The 20,205-nt window shown below is 46.7% G+C and overlaps 1 protein-coding gene across 4 annotated transcripts in view; it reads right to left on the bottom strand.

The window, feature by feature from the left end:
• Nucleotides 1-20,205, bottom strand: part of DSE (dermatan sulfate epimerase) — a 47,302-nt gene that overhangs the window by 13,540 nt on the left and 13,557 nt on the right. For 3 of the 4 annotated variants that reach the window (XM_066607285.1, XM_066607293.1, XM_066607277.1), the window contains exon 2: nt 3,009-3,476. In XM_066607285.1, coding sequence (XP_066463382.1) covers nt 3,009-3,424 — 416 coding nt within the window. In that variant the 5' untranslated portion in view covers nt 3,425-3,476. Of the gene's footprint in view, nt 1-3,008; nt 3,477-20,205 lie in introns of those variants that run through there. The other variant, XM_066607301.1, reaches the window with a different exon arrangement.

The following is a 20,205-nucleotide window of genomic DNA, read 5'->3' as shown; positions in this document are numbered from 1 at the left end:
AATCATTTGTTTACTGGATTCCATTTTTAGGTCGTTCAGTGTACAAAAAAATTAAATAAATAAATGTGATATTATTGTCTGGGTCAGCACGATTCTGGCAACACCAAGTTTAGGATTTCTATTGAGACCTATGGACCTACAAAAGGTGCAGAAACTAAAAAAAAATGTACATGTTGCGGATCATAAATCTGCGGCACAACAACATTTCCACAGCGTACATGCTTACGTTTCAGCAATGAGAGAACCACATTGACTTGGCTTATACTGTAAATGCTGCTGATTTTCCATGCGGCAGGTCCGCATGGAAGAAATGCAGCAGATGCACCCTGTGTGAACCCAGCCATAAAGCTTCATTCCAATAACTCCTTCTGGGAGCATTATTTTCTTTGTCAAAAAGTATAAAAACAAGCTGTACTTATAAAAAGAAGATTTCCCTTATGAAACAAGTCTAGATGGCTTCACTGCATGTTTATTCCGGGAAGGTCTATTTAGTTTGGCCCAAAAGGACTTCTGTTTTGACTAGGCATGAGCTGACAAGAGCTGCGCTTTCATATTAAATGCCCAGAACATCCCCAGGAGCTCATTAGCTGAGAGACATCAACCACATGGGCTCCATCCAGATCTGTGCCAGGCCGGGGCACGGGAGCCACACATGCTTTATACTAGCTGTGCTTACAGTAGATTAAATATCTGCGGTACTGCAAAATCCAAAAGCAAAAATCCTCGGGCAAAACAAGCCAGCAAACATATTATGGCGATATGCCAACTAGTAGAACAGCTCAGACTTTCTTATCCAGTGCAGAAATATGTCAGGACTTATCTTAGGTCTATGTAACTTTAAAGGGCCACTCTGGCAAAAACATATTCCCCCCCCCCCCCCCCCGTCCTCCTCACCTGATTGTCTGTCACACCCTGGAGGTCTGCTCTGTATATCGTAGTCATTTCCATGCAGTGCAGTCCCCTGTCTGATACTTATCAGCCACCATTTGAGATTTTTTTTTTACTTTCAGGTTTCACATTATCCCATGATGCATCAGCACAGCTATAACAGTGGCTAAGTCACTTTTTCCTGCTGGTGGTGTGGAAACAGTTTAATCAATAAGATGTAAGTCATAAATACACAGTCAGGAGGATTAGCTGTGATTAGAGATGAGCGAACGTACTCGGATAAGCACTACTCGTCCGAGTAATGTGCTTTATCCGAGTACCGCTGTACTCGTCCTGAAAGATTCGGGACGCGCTGCGGAGCGGGGAGCTGCAGGGGAGAGCCGGGAGGAACGGAGGGGAGATCTTTCTCTCCTTCTCTCCCGCCCGCTCTGCCCCAACTCACCTGTCAGCAGCGGAGCGCCCCGAATCTTTCAGGACGAGTACAGCGGTACTCGGATAAGGCACATTACTCGGACGAGTAGTGCTTATCCGAGTACGTTCGCTCATCTCTAGCTGTGATCTCCAATGTTATAGCTGTGTGATCATCATCAGTAACTGATAGAAGGGCCTGTGTCCCCTTGTGGTAGGTTTATGTAATAGCATCACATTGTGAATTTAACTTTAAGAAAAAATGAATGCACACCCCCAAGCTGGTCAAAGTTGAGGTCACATGATCATCTAAGGAACAAGGCCCGGAAATTCAGACAGAAAGAACTAACCAACCAAGGTAACACTAGCTCACTTATATACACTAGGAGGGAAGGGGGTGGGGGAGAATTGCTACAAAATTAATAAATTAAGAAAAAAAAAATTAAATTTTACGTACATTTATCTCAGTGGAGTGGCCCTTTAAAATCAACCTGTCATCTCTCTTGACATCTTTTTTGGTAGATAACTGTATTCCTTATAGAAGGAAGTTCTTCACAATGCTTTGCTATGTTATTCCTGTACACTAAGCCATTTCCATAACTGTGAAGGACTTCCAGAAATGGTGTAGCTCACCATGGAGCGCCATTTCCTAACTCCCATTCACTTCTACAGGAGTTACAGAAAACTGCACAACCAATGAGGCATCTGCCAACCATCTCATACACAGCAGTATATCCATTGTAGCCACGATTGGCCAAGATGGGAATACCACTAAGGGAATTCAATGAAGATTTACATCCCGACATGCCTGAGGCCAACGCTGGTGCTTTGTAAGAGCCAACATTTATCATTGCTCATGTCTGAAGGAACTCCCAACACTTGCAAACTACTACTTACAATCAAACTTGTCTGAGAGGCTTTCAAGCTATTCCTTCAGTAGTCATATGCATGTTGTATCATACATATGACGACTACTTTAAAAAAACACCCTTATCACCCCCTCTAAGCCTATGTAGATCTCCAAATCTGTATCAGAATATAGTTCAGCTGAACCAGAGCTAAAAAAAATAAATAATGTAAATAGGCACAGCGTAGAGTCAGAGATACAAGATTTGCGGATTCCGCAAGTTGAAAGTAATCGCAGCATGGACCATTCTAGCACTGGCTCCATGGAGCTCTACGGAAGCCTTCGATCCGCAATGCATCTGCAATTACATTGTGGACGCATTGCGCATTTGTAGTCGGATACTTCTCATATACGGATACACAGCGGATCATTCACACAGAAACTCCACCCCACCCCCCAAAAAAAAACTTTAAAAAAAGGCAAGCCCAATGTTGACTTCCCCCACCTCCATGCTTGCTCTCCAAGCAACCTGAGAAGTATCCACCTACAAATCCACAATGTAATTGCGGATCGAACGCCTGCAGATCCTTGGAGCCCATCCGTGCTAAAATGGAGCATGCTGCGTGCACAAAGCGGGAGCTCACGCTTTGTTATGGGGGACTTGACCAGCGGATTGTCCGCACGGGTGCCAATAGCGGATTTCACAATTCAAATCCAACCGTGTGCAGGGGGCATTAAAGACTTAGCGTTAAATCAAAAAAATGTTTAAAATACAAGGATCATATAAATATGTCTAGAGTCATCATCTCAATACATATTGGACAATAAAACGCGCATCAAAATAAAATAGGTTAAGAAAAACTACCAACTAGGCTGTGCTGCCATTCTTTCCATGTATTCTCTTGCCAGGCCAAGTGCTTCAGTGTTGTCAGGATTCAAGACGCAGTATATGGCCAGCGCCCCTAAGTTGTTGCCATAAATTTCATTCCATCTGGCAGAAAAGTCCTTTGGATCCCAAGGTGGAAGGTATTCAGTTGGGTTGGTGAGCATGGTATGAACAGCATTATTAATGCGTGATGCAATGTGTTGATGGGTGCCCGCTGCCTGGGCACGTAGCTTCTCCACCTCACCCTTCGAGAAGTACAGCATGGGGTACCCATCATATTTTGCATTGAGGAATGGGATTTGAGCATTTGTGCCATCCTCAGAGCCATGTACAATGGCACAGCAAAGCACATATATGAAAAACACGCTGGGGGCTGCCCGTGTGTGTGTCCTCATTGTGGCATCAATCTCCAGACCAAGCAGTCTTTCACACCATCTTCGATACAGCCTGAAAGGGGAAAAAAAAATGTAAAGTGAGGCAGGAAGACACCACACAGCAAACATACAAGTAACCCTAGGAGTCGGTCATGCAAGTGCACCAGGGGACTTTACCTTACCTACGTTCTATATCTAATGATTTGCTCCACTTCTGTACTTTGGGCACAGAAGACGTAAGTACACAGGAACGGGCACATTTTTCCATTTCAATGTCATGGATATCTGCACGGAAACTCTGCAGCCATCCATGAGATTTAAATGGAATGGTTACCAGAATTTCAGTTATTAAGGTGTCCCCATAGCATTACCAGCCACGCTTGTAACGAAAAGCAGAATATTCTGCTTTTATATTCTCCCACTTTGTATGGTAATTGACCCACCTCGAATAATGGAGTTGGGCTGCACGAGCCCCAAGTCGCAGCTTTCATTATGCATGCTCCCCTAAAGCCCCACCGTCTCCTCCTCTTGCTGCAGTCAGCGCAAGCCACAGCTTAATCCCCCTGTTGCGCTGTCCCCCTGTCCCCCGACTTCAGTAGTGTGTCAGGTTCCTGGATTCCACACGGTTTGGAAGAATCCTGTGCAGAACTGGCAAAAATTCAGATCTGCAGCTTGCAGTACTGAGACTAGGAAAGAAAAAAAAAGTCACCTAGGAACCACTTGCTCCCCATCCTGAAAAACGTAGGAGCTAAATAAAGTTTTAAGTCACCAAGTTCAAAAAAAGAAAAACGCTGTAATAATGAGTCGGTGTGAAGTACTCCGCATCCCCCATGCACAACAGAATTGCATCCATACTGCACACAAGTTGCTCATCTCTAATGTTCCCTAGCCTGGACAGGCCGCTCATTTTCTGTTACAGTCCATGGGTACGCCACTTTTCTTCCCCCATTTATCCACAGGAAAGCCACTGATGTCAAACTCCACTCAGTAAACATCTTGAGAGGTGCTGCAGGAGGCAGCACATGTTGCCCCTTGAGTCCATAGCCAACAGCATCTGGGTGTGGCCCATAGATGTAGAAACACCTTTCGTACTACACCGACAGAGTAACACGGATTGCGCCAAATGGCAGGACGACTGAAAGATCTTGTTGCCATTTGCAAAACCTTACGCGCCTTGGCAATGCAAAATTCACAGCGTTAAATGTCAATTTGGCCACTGCAAACAACCTGCAGTGAATGTGGTCCACGTGAACATACCCTAAGGGTGCCTACCCACTAACAATATATTTTTTCTAGCGATGCAAGAGCCTCGTAGCACAGATAAAACTCTGAAACATCGCTTGTTGTTTTCAATGGGGCCAGTGGCAACAGTGCCAGCCCCATTGAAAACATAGGGAGTACATAGCGGACTTCTGCCACAGCTATGGCAGAGGATTCCTTCAACTCTGCGGTGACCACGGGGATGAAGGCATCCTCTGCCACAGCTGTCACAGTTGTGGCAGAAGTCCGTGATGCTATCCCATTGCTTTCAAGGGGTTCAGCACTGCTAAGGCCCCCCTTCAGAGCAGTGGGTTGCAGGCAACCCCTACAGTGATGATTTTCGAGGAAGAACTTGAAATATAAGCTCTTCCCTGAAAATCAGCCCTAGCTGTAAAAAAGTAAAATTTATACTCACCTAGAAGAGTTGTCTGGCTCTTCTCTCCAGCACGGCAGTCGTCTTCTGTGCTCTGGAGACCAGGGATTGAAAAATAGCCGCCCCCAGAAAGCGCTGGTCTCATTGGCTGAGCGCTCAACCAATCACAGGCAGCGTTCAAGCATTGAATGACAGCTGATTACTGTCTGTGATTGGTCACAGCGCTCAGTCATTCATTGAACTCACGAGTAACCTCAGGCAAAATACATTTTTGGAAACCTGCTAGAAGAACAAAAAAGTCAGCATACCCACCTCGCTTCATGCAACATAGCTCTTGTTCTATCAGTATCCAGTCTCCGTTGCAGCGGGGACATGTGACCACTACATCCAATCACTAACGCTTGCCACCACTGCTGCAGGAAGTAGAGAACAGAAGAGCGGCAGCAGAATGGGACTGGCAGGGGAATCAGCCCGCTTTTATGCTTTTCCCACCAGACTGAGCAGCTTTCCAAAATATTTTGCCAGATTTTGTTTTGCCTGTAAAACACCTTTAAGACTACGTTTATACAAAGCAGATTTTGATGCCAATCCACATTAAACTCTGCACCAAAATCCAAATGTAGCACATGGATTGTGTTATTGATCTCTCCCCCCCCCCCCCATTTGAAGATATAAAATCACTGGAATAAGTTACCACAATGCGATTTTTCACATTACTGGGACTGTAAAATGTTGCGGGATCTCTGCAGCATTTCCTTTAAGACCAAAGGCACAAGACCGTATATAAACTCATCCACGTTGTGTCCACAAAAACTGACTTTCACGTGTGTACAGTTCTGTACGCCATGCGTGGGACCGTCTGTTTATCTCCATGGTTCATCCATCTTTCAGAGGAGACTCGCCTATTACAGCCAAGGGAGATGGAAAATAAAGAAAAAGTCCATGTGGCGTCTGTATTTCATGAACCCATTGCCAAGCGCAAGAAAGAAAGAAAAAAATTGGCCCAGTTTCATTTTTTTCTTCCTTTTTATAAATACATGTGTAAACCAGAGGACACATTGACGGGATTTAAAAAAGAAAAAGGCTAGAGAGACCACATGCAGATCAGCTCTAATCCACTCATGTGCCTTTGGATGATACAGAGTCCACAGCATTTTACAGTTGCATCAATGAGGTTTCAAAGTAAAAACAAAAACAAAAAAAACCATCATGTTATGCTGAGGATTTTACTTTTAAGTACATAATATAGTACAATTGAAAATAATACAATTTATAGAGGTGTGCCAAAGGGAAATTGTGATTTTTAATTTTTTTAAAAGGATAATGGAAAAAAAATAAAATGTCCATGTCCTCAATGGGTTAAAAAAGTCCTCATATAGCAAGAAAACAGCCAGCTCATACTCCCCTCTCCACACTTGAACCCCCATCAGCGGCTATGGTCCCCTTGCTGACCCAAACAAGCTGCCATAACTGATACAGCGCTAGTCACTGAGCTCCATTGGCTGCAGCAGGTTTACAGTAGATCACAGGCGGACTGCAGCCTATAAACAAACAACACCTTACAGCACATGTGTCAAACACAAGGCCCACCACCTCGTTTTATGTGGCCCACACAGCAATTTTTGATCAGTGTGAACGAGGAGCAGCCATAACCAAGTTACAGCTGCATCTCCGAGAGTCCATGTGGCCCAGTCTGGCAAGACTACACCGAGCCTGGTGAGACAGTTTAGCCCTGGTAAACTGACTTCCCTCTCTCCGCACCCTCGCCAGTTCTTGGCAAGAGGAGGGGGCGGGAGCTAGTGTGTTAGGCTCCCATCCACTTTCCTCCCTTGCTGGCTGCCAGCAACAGGAGGCGGGACTAGGCAGGAACATAGCACACTACCTCCCGCCCCATCCTGCTGCAAATTGCCAGTAATGGGTGGAGAGGAGGAGGGAAGCGGGTGGGAGTTTAGCAGACACGATGCTAAACTCCTTCCCTTCCACGGCAGCTCCCATAGGAGTCTATGGGAGCTGCCGTATTCTGGGCGGGAAGATAGTTCCATAACTATCTTTTCTGGCCAGCATAAAAACGGTCAGCTGGAAGGCGCTATCTTTGGCCGCCTGTACGGGGCGTATTTGCATAGCAAAATCCGAAGCTGGGGCGTCCACCTCCAGATTCTGCAGCAAATCCTGCCTATTGCACGCTATAAAAATATGTGATTTTCTGCCCACGAGCAGAAGTCGAATGCAGCTCCAATCCAGCGGCAGTGCAGTGTCTGTGACCATTGACCTTTTCCATGCAGGGTTCTGCATGTGCCGTCCTGTACGCCGCACGGATGCCGAAGGGAGAGGCCAGCAGTTACAGGCTCAGCAGTAGCTGGGTGAATGGAATACCTGTAGGAAGGCTAGCCAACCAGGGGCCAATTGCTACTGAGACCACAATGGAGGTCGCCATCACTAGTGAGACCACAATGGGGGTCACACTTATTATTGGAGCCACTCTTATTACTGGAGTCACTTACTACTAGGATCACCATTATTACTGGGCTCACTATGGGGGGTCACTAGACTGGGTCAACTAAGGGGGTCATTGTTATTACTGGGGCCACTATGGGGGTCACTGTTATTACTGGGGCCACTATGGGGGTCACTTACTATACCATTTTACAATCGGCCCTTTGATTTCGCGGTAAATTGCGCTTTTGCGCGATCGCGATTTTAACATTACAAGTCCCTTAGACCGCCTGCAGAAGAAACAAAAACGCTGCGAATTTCGCAGTGAAAAAAAAACCTGTAGTGGGTAGTCACCCTAAGGCTGATGTGGCCATCCAGTGAAAAGGAGTTTGCCGCCCTTGCCTTAGAGATTGGAGCCGCCAGCAAGGGCCGAGAGGAGAGTATGAGCTCTATTATGTTTACACACAGGGTAAGCCTGAGGGCGAGCACCCACTGGCGTTTTTTACCTGCGTTTTGCGTTTTTCCTGCACAGGCATAGAGATAACATGTGTTCCTGTCCACTGGCGTTTTTTTTGCATTGCGTTTTTAACATAGGAACTGTCAGTTGCATATGTGTCCTTATTTTTCTCCTAATGCACCCATGAAAGTCAATGGAAATTAATGGAAAAGCCGCGAAAAACGCCGCGAAAAACGCGCGGAAAAACGCCGCGGAAAAATAGCGGGAAACGCGGCGAAAACGCTGCGTTTTTTCACCGCGGAAAACGCAAACGCCAGTGGGTGCTCGCCCTGAGAAAGTGTTTTGGATAACCATTTAAAGGGCTCATTCACACGGGCATATTGTCAATGTGTATTACGTCGGTGTATATCCATTCTTAGTGATCACTCATTTATTTAAAGGGGTTGTCCCGCGCCGAAACGGGTTTTGTTTTTTTTTCAATAGCCCCCCCCCCCCCCCGTTCGGCGCGAGACAAACCCGATGCAGGGGTTAAAAAAGAAAACCGGATAGTGCTTACCTGAATCCCTGCGCTCCGGTGACTTCTTACTTACCTGGTGAAGATGTCCGCCGGGATCTTCTCCCTCGGTGGACCGCAGGTCTTCTGTGCGGTACATTGCCGATTCCAGCCTCCTGATTGGCTGGAATCGGCACGTGACGGGGCGGAGCTACGAGGAGCCGCTCTCCGGCACGAGCGGCCCCATTCAGAAAAGAAGAAGACCGGACTGCGCAAGCGCGTCTAATCCGGCGATTAGACGCTGAAAATTAGACGGCACCATGGCGACGGGGACGCTAGCAACGGAGCAGGTAAGTGAATAACTTCTGTATGGCTCATATCTAATGCACAATGTACATTACAAAGTGCATTAATATGGCCATACAGAAGTGTATAACCCCACTTGCGGGACAACCCCTTTAAGGTCTCGTTGAAATCAATCGAGTGTGTCGAGCAATGTGCAGTTTCCCATTGAAATCAAAGGAAAACACTTGTGATCCTCAGTTGTGCGAGAGGATTGGGATTTAACAGAAGCAATGAGGGGAGTTTTTGCCTGTAATATTGCCTCACATCCACAGGTAAAAGCACATTGATGGGTGCGATAACTGGTTGAGTTTTTTGGCCAGATATCACGCTCACCCATGTGAAACCCCACAAATGTGCACCCAATAGCCACGAATTGCACAATGAACTGTACAATTTTGTGGGAAAAACAAAATACAGGGAATACTTAAGGTGTTAACGTAGCACTATCGTATTTTCCGGCCTATAAGACGACCCCCAACTTTTCCCCATTGAAATGCATTGAAACACCATTAATGCCTTTCAATGCATTTCAATGGGGAAACTAACTACCTGTTTTATACGCCGGACTAACTACCTGTAAAAAAAAAATTAAAAAATAAATAATCAATCAATACTCTACTCCTGCGGGGTTCTGCGATGATCTGTGGTGCTGCTGCAGGCTATCGCTCTCTCCACCACGCCAACAGAACATTGCTTTCTGGATGCGGGGCCTGAATGCCCCACCTCCAGAAAGCTAATGCTCTGACTGGCTAACTCAGGGTGGCGTCAGCCACTGAAAGCCAGCGCTGCGTTAACCAATTACAGCCGTACTGCAGGAGCGATCAAGGCATCACTGGTTGTGGTCCCTCTGGGGACTAAAAGAGTGTAAAAATAAAAATAAAGTTTTTTTTGTTTTTTTTTTAATAGTAAAAAGACACCCTCTGCCATATTTGCAATAAAAGAATCTAAATAATAAAGTAAAAATATGTATTTGGTATCGCTGCGTCCATAAAAGACCGATCTGTCAAAGTAATGCATTTTTTACCAGTGAACGTACAATAAAATAAAGAGCACCAGAAATGCGCTTTTTTTGGTCACCCTATTCCCAAGAAAAAAATTTAATAAAAAGCAATCGAAAAGTTGTTCATATAAAAAAATGGTACCAACGGAAACGACAGGACATACTGCACAAATTGAACCCTCACACAACAAGGTCGACGGAAAAATAAAAAGTTATTGTGCACAGAAAATAGAGACACAAAATAATTTTAAAAAATTTAATATCTTTAAAAAAAAAAATGCAAGTAGTACAGCAAAGAAAAAAAAAAAAAGTTATGTCACTTTTGTTGCAGTTTGTGCGCCGTAGAAACAGGACGCACCGAAAGATGGTGGAATGTCATTTTTTTCCTCCATTTCTCTCCACTTTGAATTTTTAAAAAGTTTTTCAGTACATTATATGGTACAATAAATAGCACCGTGGAAAAATACAACTCGTCCCGCAAAAAACAAGCCCTCCTACAGCGACGTCGAGGGATAAATAAAGGAGTTACGATTTTTTAAAAGAGGAAAAAAACGAAAATGGAAAAAAAAAAAAGCTCCGTCACTAAAAGGGGTTAATATGAGCAGCTCGGAGAATCACTGACATGCCACACAGCACTTGTGTAAATCACAAATAATTCTGTTTATTTGTCAAAGAGAATATATAGCACTTTAAGTAAATACATTGAAGTCAGGTGACCCAAAGTCACCGGATTTAACATATGCATAACTTGTAGCACCATTCAGCTTGTGCAGTGACATTCCTTATCTTGGTCACACGAAGTCTGAGATCATTAACTGGTAATCTATAAGTACTCCTAAACTTAGTCATGGACTAAATGTATAGAAGGAAGGCTGCATGTCCGCGGGTGCGATTCTGCCGGCGATAAAGCATCGGTGAACCACGCTGTCTGAAGCTTTCCAAAGTGTTGCTATGAAAAGCACAGCCGCAGCGTCCACGAGCGGAGAATCATAGCGATTCTCCACTTGCAGGATTCAATTTGCAGCATGCTGCGATTTGCCGCGATTCTACGGGCTGAGTAAATGCACAGAGTCGCACACGATCATGCAACCCTCACTGCACAAAAAGTCACACTATCATGCTTTTTTTTGCGCATACGTGTGAGGCCGCCCTCACTTCTTCAATGGCCACAACATCCAGGCTCTGATAGGTGTCTGGTTTTACTGCAGCGGCTGAGCATCTTGTGCTACACAGCTTCCATGAAAGTGGTTCAGCTCTAAGACTGGGTTCACACGGGGCGTATTTGCCGCAGAATTTCCCTGCGGCAAATCCACCAGTGGCCGATAATCCCGAGATTAGCCAGACATGTGGACAAGATTAGTCAAAAATCTCGTCCACACGGGGCGGACAATCAGTCGCTGCATCGCGGATTCCTGGGACACAGGATATCCTTTTTTTTTTTCCGTTGCAGTCTTGCTTCTCTCTATGGGAGAGCCGTCCGCAACAAAAAAAGCATGCGGCGAAGCCGCTCCAAAACCTGCAGCTAAGTGCTGCGGGTTTTGGAGCTGCACTTATCCTGCTGAAATCTTGGGTTTTTCGTTGCGGCAAAAGCGCAAGATTTCCTTTAGAAAAGCTTCCCGTGGGAACTCAAGCTTAAGAGGTGGGAGAGGGGACCCTCATCCTAAGCCCACCAGCTCACACAGTGTCTTCACTGCAGGTGGTCCGAAGCAGAACACCTGCACCTAAATGTCGCGAATATTGTTGTGGATCTGCTGCAGATTTTAGTTCTTGCATTTCAAGAGTTGATATCCATAAATACACACGCTGCAGATCGAGAATCCAGAGTTTTTGATAAATACTGTGGATTTGTCATGGGAAGTTCTCGCACCACGTGAAAAATATTTTACAACCATGCGCTCTGCCAGCAGAGAATGCATATAGCACTGGACATTCCAGCGTATCACGCACACAGACATGCATATTGTGCCTTTAACCCTTTGCAATCCAATTTTGGATTCAGGGTTTCCTCGGGGGCTTTCTCCTGCTGCCATTAAACAATGGCGCCGTCTGCTGGCTAGTGCAAGTACTGCGGTATGTGACATGGTGGAGAGGCCCCCCGACAACAGAGCAGCCAGTGATATACAGTAAGAACACCCTGCCGGACATCTTCCGACATCAGAGCTGTACAGCCTTCAATCAGAATGTCTTTAGACGTCAGACAGTGGATTGGAAAGGGTTAATTGCCTGTTGGTCTAAGCGGGGATGCGTATGAAAACATCGCCTTACGCAATGTATTGCATATGAACAGCATTTCATACAAGTGTACAGGGCTCTCGCTGAATATGTATGCAGAGACATACAGCATGCTGCGTTTTATTTCTCTAGCATATCCATAGTGTCCACACCAGTGTGCATGCATCAATGAAAGTATCGCGACGTATCACGTGCATGTGTCATACATGGTGAAAAAACGCCTGCTGACATGAGGCATTATGCTGGGCATGAAGGTGGTCTTAGGATCCTAGAACAAGGTGTCATCCATATCTATCATTTATGCCATCTGTGCTTATGTGGTAAATACCCCTAAGGGTTACACACTGCATAAGGCAGGTTTAGGACGAGCGGGTTTTAGTGTTGAGGGAACCGTAACGCGGAGCGAACGTAAATCTATTTACATGGCATTAGTTTGAAAACGCAGCATGACCTACTTTTGCCGTATTTACCTCTGTTTTTCTATTGGGCAAATTCTGATCAATATTTGACTATTAGAAATAAAGCTTCACGACGGTGAATACGGATGTTATCTGGAACACCTCTATAATACAGATATGCAATACGGACATATTTCTATACGCTTGCATTAAACCAATCAGAAAGACACTAATTTACCCGCCTGAAAGTTTATACCAGAATCTGCAAAACTTAATGGCTTTAACTGCAATGAAGACGCTCCACTGTTAGAATATACTGCACATTTTTTATGCTATGATGAAATGAGGTTTGTTATAACCCCTTTAGCAAACCCCAATCTGTACTTTCCAAAATGTGATGTATGAATTCACTCGAACGAGCTGCTAGACTTTACTAGTTTGAAAAGGGAATAGTGACTTTTGACTTGCAATCACAATCTGTATTCAAAAAGAAGAAGAAAAAAAACCAAAAAACGGAAATTCTGCACTTTTCACACTAACCACAGAGCTGTAGAGAAAGCTTTGCAGGGTCTTCTCACGAACATTATATGGTAAAGAATGAGAACACATCAGATTCCACGGAACACTAAAAAATGGAACTTAGGTCCCAGAAAGAGGGAACACAGTGATACAAGGCCAGGTCACACACCGGTTCCCAGCCACCATGTGCACAATGCTGGGGTGGAGCCCCCCATAGCAGCTTCCATGTGTAGTACACAAACTACTACTTCTTCCCCAACACTACAAACTGCAGGAGATGACAAACATAAGGCACTGGCCAAAATACGCACATTAAAAAGCACTAATTACATCCACAAAAGCCCACACTTACTGATCCATAAGCAAATTCCCAGCAGCATATACAAGCCACAACGCTACATGGGGGAGGATGCACAGGTGCAATCTACTAATTATACCTAATCACACGCCTACCATCCACAAGGGGGTTGGTACTTAGTAGTGATAGAAAGACAGTTGTGAGGCTTGCTGGCGCACCGCTGTCAGAGCTGCAATTTGGCTGTCAAATAAACAGCCACACACAGACAAGTCGCAGTCACATGTCACTTATAATCATGCCTTCATGGGAAAAGCCGCTTGTGATCTGCGACCAAAATAATCTAACTGATTTGGATTTCCTTAGACTGTTATGTCAAGCTAGCGTTTTTACAAATGCCTATGTGAGAGACTAGCTTTAAAGACAAGAATTAGGACATGCGTGCGGCAGCCAGTGCGTAGAGTCACTGTGTGGGTAGTCGGCATGCGGGAGCCAGTGTGCGGAGTCACTGTGTGGGCAGTCAGCATGTAGAGTCACTGCGTAGGCAGTCAGTGTGTAGAGTCACTGTCTGGGCAGTCAGCATGTGGGAGCCAGTGTGCGGAGTCACTCTCTGGGCAGTCAGCATGTAGAGTCACGGCGTAGGCAGTCAGTGTGTGGGCAGTCAGCATGTGGAGTCACGGCGTAGGCAGTCAGTGTGTGGGCAGTCAGCATGTAGAGTCACTGCGTAGGCAGTCAGCGTGTAGAGTCACTGTGTGGGTAGTCAGCATGCGGACTCACTGTGTGGGCAGCCAGTGTGCGGGCAGTCAGCCTGCGGCAGCCAGTGTATGGCCAGTCGGCCTGCGGCAGCCAGTGTGTGGAGTCACTGTGTGGGCAGTCAGCATGTAGAGTCACTCCGTAGGCAGTCAGTGTGTGGGTAGTCAGCATGTAGAGTCACTGCGTAGGCAGTCACTGTGTTGGCAGTCAGCGTGCAGACTCACTGTGTGGGCAGCCAGCGTGTTGGCAGTCAGCCTGCGGCAGCCAGTGTATGGGCAGCCAGTGTGCGGGCAGTCTGTGTTCCGAGTCACTGTGTGGGCAATCAGCATGTAGAGTCACTGCGTGGGCAGTCAGCGTGTAGTCACTCTGTGAGCAGTCGGCGTGCGGAAGCCAGTGTGCAGGCAGTTAGCATGCGGAGTCACTGTGTGGGCAGTCAGCATGTAGAGTCACTGCGTAGACAGTCAGCGTGTAGAGTCACTGCGTAGGCAGTCAGCGTGTAGAGTCACTGTGTGGGCAGGCAGCGTGCGGCAGCCTGTGTGTGGACAGTCAGCCTGCGGCAGCCAGTATATTGGCAGTCAGCCTGCTGCAGCCAGTGTGCGGAGTCACTGTGTGGGCAGTCAGCATGTAGAGTCACTATGTAGGCAGTCAGCGTGTAGAGTCACTGTGTGGCCAGTCAGTGTGCAGCAGCCAGTGTGTGGGCAGTCCGCCTGCGGCAGACAGTGTGCGGGCAGTCAGTGTGTGGAGTCACTGTGTGGGCAGTCAGCATGTAGAGTCACTGCGTAGGCAGTCAGTGTGTAGAGTCACTGCGTAGGCAGTCAGTGTGTAGAGTCACTGCGTAGGCAGTCAGTGTGTAGAGTCACTATGTAGGCAGTCAGCGTGTAGAGTCACTGTGTGGCCAGTCAGTGTGCAGCAGCCAGTGTGTGGGCAGTCCGCCTGCGGCAGACAGTGTGCGGGCAGTCAGTGTGCGGAGTCACTGTGTGGGCAGTCAGCATGTAGAGTCACTGCATAGGCAGTCAGTGTGTAGAGTCACTGTGTGGGCAGTCGGCGTGCGACAGCCAGTGTGCGGGCAGTCAGTGTGCGGAGTCACTGTGTGGGCAGTCAGCATATAGAGTCACTGTGAGGGCAGTCAGCGTGTTGCAGGCCTAATACTGGCACATAGTTAAGGGTTTATTCAGACGAGGCAGTTGCTGTGTGGTAAAAACTTTATCAAAAACTGCAGATGGTCTTATCGCGATTTGGCTTGTATTTTGATGCACTTGCATTTACTTTTTTATCGCAGCATGTCACAGTAAAGCCACATGTGGGATGTTAATGCAGACAACACCATCTATATCTAGTACGAGGGTTTGTCCACAAGTAGCATATCTGCTGCATTTTTCTTACCATGGATATACATCTATGATGCAGATTTTCACCCCTTCAAATGGGATGCATGAAATATGCAGTGAAACCAGTGGATGCGGACTATCTACCGCGGAGAACATGTCCCACGTGAATGTACCGTAAGGCTTCTATAGAAAGAGGCTACACTATTCACATGAGGAGGTTGAGGTGCAGTTAACCTTTTCCAATTCACTGACGACTTTATTATTTAAGGCTGTACAGCTCCGATGTTGGAAGACGTCCGTCAGGGTTCTCTTTCTGTATATTGCCAGCCTCTCTGCTGTCAGAGCCTATTCAATGTTTCACTTCATGCAGTACTGGCTTTAGCCAGCAGATAGCGCTATTGTATAACGGCAGAAAAAGAGTAAGCCCCCTAGGAAAACCAGGATACAAATTGGATTGGAAAGGGTTAAACTGCACCCAAAAAATATCATGTTGTCCGTATAGTTGCAGCAAAACTGCATCTCAATGGCTCAGTGTGAATAACGCATAAGACCAGCTTCATATGGGCGTAGGCATATTTGTGCACGCATGAGCGTAGCGTTTTTGAGGAATGCACGTGCATTGGACTAATTTACTGTACTCTTTGTGCACACAAATAAATATGCAGTGATGCTCCCAGCCATAAAAGTCTAATGAGTTCAAGATGTGTTCTTCTTCCTGCACAATTGCGCAGAGTTTCATGCATCGCCACTGACTTAAATAGGGACTTTTGCTGCGCAGGAAAAAAAAGCATGCTGCGTTCTTTTTTTGCGTGACCGAAATGCGCAGAGCAATACATATGGATGTAACCATTAAAATTAAATATGCGCGCAAATATACCCGTATGAAGCTGGCCTGAGGGACCTAGTACACAAAGCTTCAAAATCCACAGCCTAAGGGTGAATTCACACGAATGTATATCGGCTCGGTTTTTACGCCGAGCCGATATATGTTGTCCTCGTGTGCAGGGGGGGGGGGGAGGATGGAAGAGCCAGGAGCAGGAACTGAGTTCCCGCCCCCTCTCTGCCTCCTCTCCACCCCTCTGCACTATTTGTAATGGGGAGAGGCGGACTGCGGGTGGGGCTATTTCTCGGAACATAGCCCCGCCCCCGGCCCGCCTCTCTCCATTTGCAAATAGTGCAGAGGGGCAGAGAGGAGGCAGAGAGGGGGCGGGAGCTCAGTTCCTGCTCCTGGGCTCTTCCAGCCTCCCCCCCCTGCACATGAGGACAACGTATATCGGCTCGGCGTGAAAACTGAGCTGATATACGTTCATGTGAATGCAGCCTTAGGCTAACCATGCTTACAGGCATGTAATTTACTGCGTATGGCCGTGTACTCACACAGACAGTCAAGCACAATATACCTTTTTTTGTTTATATATAATATGTAATTGTGTATGGGCTGCGGGTATATCTGTGACCATAGAGAACAATGGACTCTATGTTGTAGATTCCACGGTAGAAAAGAACATGCTGCGTTCTATTCCCTGTGAGCGGATTACGTAATAGCGACCCACGAATGTGAGCTGAACTGCGTAATCCAATGCATTTGATTGATCTGTGTATTACTGCTGATCAAGCGCTCATGGAATCCGCAATTACAATCCATTTGTGTGAGACCGGCCTAAGGCCGTCTGCACATGACCGGGTTGGATTCTGCTGGTGGGAGCTCGCAGCGGAATTCGACCCTGTGCCCCGCCGGCATTCGAGCATACCTGACATTTCTTTCTTCTCTCTGTACAGGGGATGGTCCTTTGAAGCTGCTTTTCTGCCGCGGAAATCTTGCGGAACTTCCGTGCGGTCCCGTTGAGGTCATTCTGCCCCATGTTACCGCAGCCTTAAAGGGGTTGTCTCGCGAAATCAAGTGGGGTTATACACTTCTGTATGGCCATATTAATGCACTTTGTAATATACATCGTGCATTAAATATGAGCCATACAGAAGTTATTCACTTACCTGCTCCGTTGCTAGCGTCCTCGTCTCCATGGTTCCGTCTAAATTTGCTGGCGGCTTGCTTTTTTAGACGCGCTTGCGCAGTCCGGTCTTCTGCTCTGAGCACGAGCCGCTTTAGTGTGCTCGCCGCTACAGCTCTTCTGCGCATGCGCAGACGAGCTGTATCTTCTTGGGAGCGCGCTGGAGCGGCCATTCTGCTACCATCCTCTCTTAGAGGAAGGTGCAGAGCCGCCAAGCCGTGCCGAGAAGCCGCCCAGCCCAGCCGCGCCGCCCAGCCCAGCCGCCCAGGTAAGTGATGGGTGACGGACTGACGGGGGTGACGCGTGACTGACTGCCGCTGTGGCCCCGGGCGTAGCGCAAGGAAGCCGGGGCTAGCGCGGGGAAGCCGGGGCTAGCGCGGGGGAGCCGGGGCCTAGCGCCGGTTACCTGCTGCCTGGCGGTGGGTGACTGGTCAGCCGCGTTCAATCCCGGGGTCCGGTCGGTGGCTGCGGGGGCGTCTGGTTGTCAGGGAGACACAGCTGGTAGCGTCTCGGAAGCGCGCACGTCGGGCTACAGCAAGCGACGGGAAAAGAGACGGCGGCCATCTTGGGGAAACTTTTTATAAGTTGCTGAAATGCTGGAACTGTAAGTACAAACCAGCTAGAAAAGTCATTTACAGGGGGGCTTAGTAATGTATGCTTAATAAGGGGGACTGGGCAAAAAAAAAAATTTCACTGCTTCCTCGAGACAACCCCTTTAAGGTTTTTTTTACATGGGTGGAATTATTCCGCAACAATGTTGCAGAATATGATGTCCCAGAATTCTGCACCAAAATCCACATGTCTCAGAGCAGATTTTGATGCAGAACTGCTTGCAGAATCAGCAAGTTAGCATTGCAGATTTTGGTGCTCAATATTAGGCAGTAATGCTAATTCCACAGCGTTCTTGCTGAATAATTCCACCTGTGTGAAAGCACCCATATGTCTCGAACACAAAAGGACAATATCCATACTTATATCCAAAAACCTAAAGCTCTAAATGGCCCCAAAAAGTTCCAGTATGTTTCCCCTACTTTTGGCTGGGTTCATCAAGGAATCATATAGAACCAATGCTCCAATCAATTTAGAATCAGACAAAAAATATTCTTAAAGGGATTTTCCCATTACTTGAAATTGCTTCACAACCACTTTATACTTCCTGGTGGCTGCTGACATGGGACTGCTGCAGCCAATCATTGGCTAAAGAAGGTCACTGCTTTGGTCAGTGATTGGCCGCAGCAGTCACATGTCCTGCTCAGCACAAACAGAATGGTGGTTGTGAATCAATTTTAAGTAGTGGGAAATCCCCTTTAAGGATACAACAATGACATAACAAATTTGGGGCTGTGTGCTCAAATATATCACTTTGCATAGTCATTCTGGTTAACCCCTTAGGCTGGGGTCACACGGGTCATATTCTCGGTGGAAATCTTGCGGTTTTACTGCAGCGAAACAATGCAAGAAATTACCGCCGGGAAAGCGCAGGTTTTGGAGTGGCTTCGTCACATGCTTTTCTGTTGCAGCCGGCTCTCCCATAGAGGAGAGCGCGGCTGCAGCAGAAAAAATAAAAGGATGGGCATGCTCTGTCACGGGAACCTGTGCCGGCTTCTGCCGTCTTTGTCGCGATGGATACGCTGCCCCGCATGAACGACATTTTTTACAAATCTCGTCCACATGACTGGCTAATCCCGGGATTAGCGGCTGCAGTCGGATTTGCCGCAGCGAATTCCCGCACAGAAATTCTGCGGCAAATCCACCCTGTGTGAATCCAGCATTAGTAACGAAGCCAAATTTTGTAAATCTGACATGTCACTTTAACATAGAATAACTCTATAAAGGTTTTGAATATCTAAGTAAGCGCTCCTGCACACTAGCGTTTTTCTCACACAATATCGCTGCTTTTTTCACATGATTGTTAATGGGACTTTCTAATTTTAAAAACGCATCACAAGTTTTTGTGCGATGCGTTTTTAACATTAGAAAGTCCTATTGACATTCCCGTTAAAAAAATGCGGTATTAACTCAGCGTTAAAAAAAACACAAGCGTGTGGGAGCCCTTAACGTATTCACTGAGGGGGGTCATGAGTATTTTGACCCCACAGTTTTTTTTCAGGAGCGCATAAAATTTAGACGAGAAAAAATAAATTTTTTATTTATGCAAATATGTCATTTTAAAGACATATTTTTCTTCTATAGTGCCCATGAAAATGAGGTTTTACACCCCAAAATGGATCCCCCTGTTTGTCCTGTGTTCAGAAACATACCCATTGTGGCCCTAATCTTATGTCGGTAAGCAGAACGGGGCCCGAACCGAAAGGAGCATTAAGCTTCAATTGTTTTTTAACTTTTAAGTGATCGCCTTTATCCACTGGGTAAAGTCACTGCTCTAGACTCTCGGCTGCCTGACGTAACTAGGAGAAAGGAGATTTTAAATTTTGCCGACAGGCGAATGCACCGAAGCTGGGCAAAGGTCCGCGGATAAGGAGCCCGTTGGGGAACATTGCTGGAGGCCTTAGGTAATTTCACCTCCTGTTATGAATCCGATCCGTAACGGGAGGTAAAACTTTAACTTTTTTTTAACTTTTACATCATCCATTGGCCATCTCCTTGCTCTCGGCTACTCATGCTAGCCAGGGGCAGGGAGTTTGACGTCAGGCGCGCAGAAGGCAACTTAAGGTCCTGAAAGAGCCAGAATGCTGCGGGACACTGGGGAGGACGGAGATGAGCAGTTTCGGCTCCCCTCATGGATCCGATGTGAGCTAAAACTTTAACTTTTTTTCACTTTCTATTTACCTTTATGTGTATATTGCGGCCTCCCATGACAGCTTCATGCTCTCGGCTACCTCTGGCAACTCACAGCAGACAGCTGTCACGCTCACAGCCCGCGTGGCTTTAATCCCCAGAGCAAGC

This window comes from Eleutherodactylus coqui, chromosome 1 (genome assembly GCF_035609145.1).
Source record: "Eleutherodactylus coqui strain aEleCoq1 chromosome 1, aEleCoq1.hap1, whole genome shotgun sequence".
NCBI lineage: Eukaryota > Metazoa > Chordata > Amphibia > Anura > Eleutherodactylidae > Eleutherodactylus > Eleutherodactylus coqui.
The sequence above is the reverse complement of the archived record's forward strand: the minus strand, read 5'-3'. Positions and strand labels throughout refer to the sequence as shown.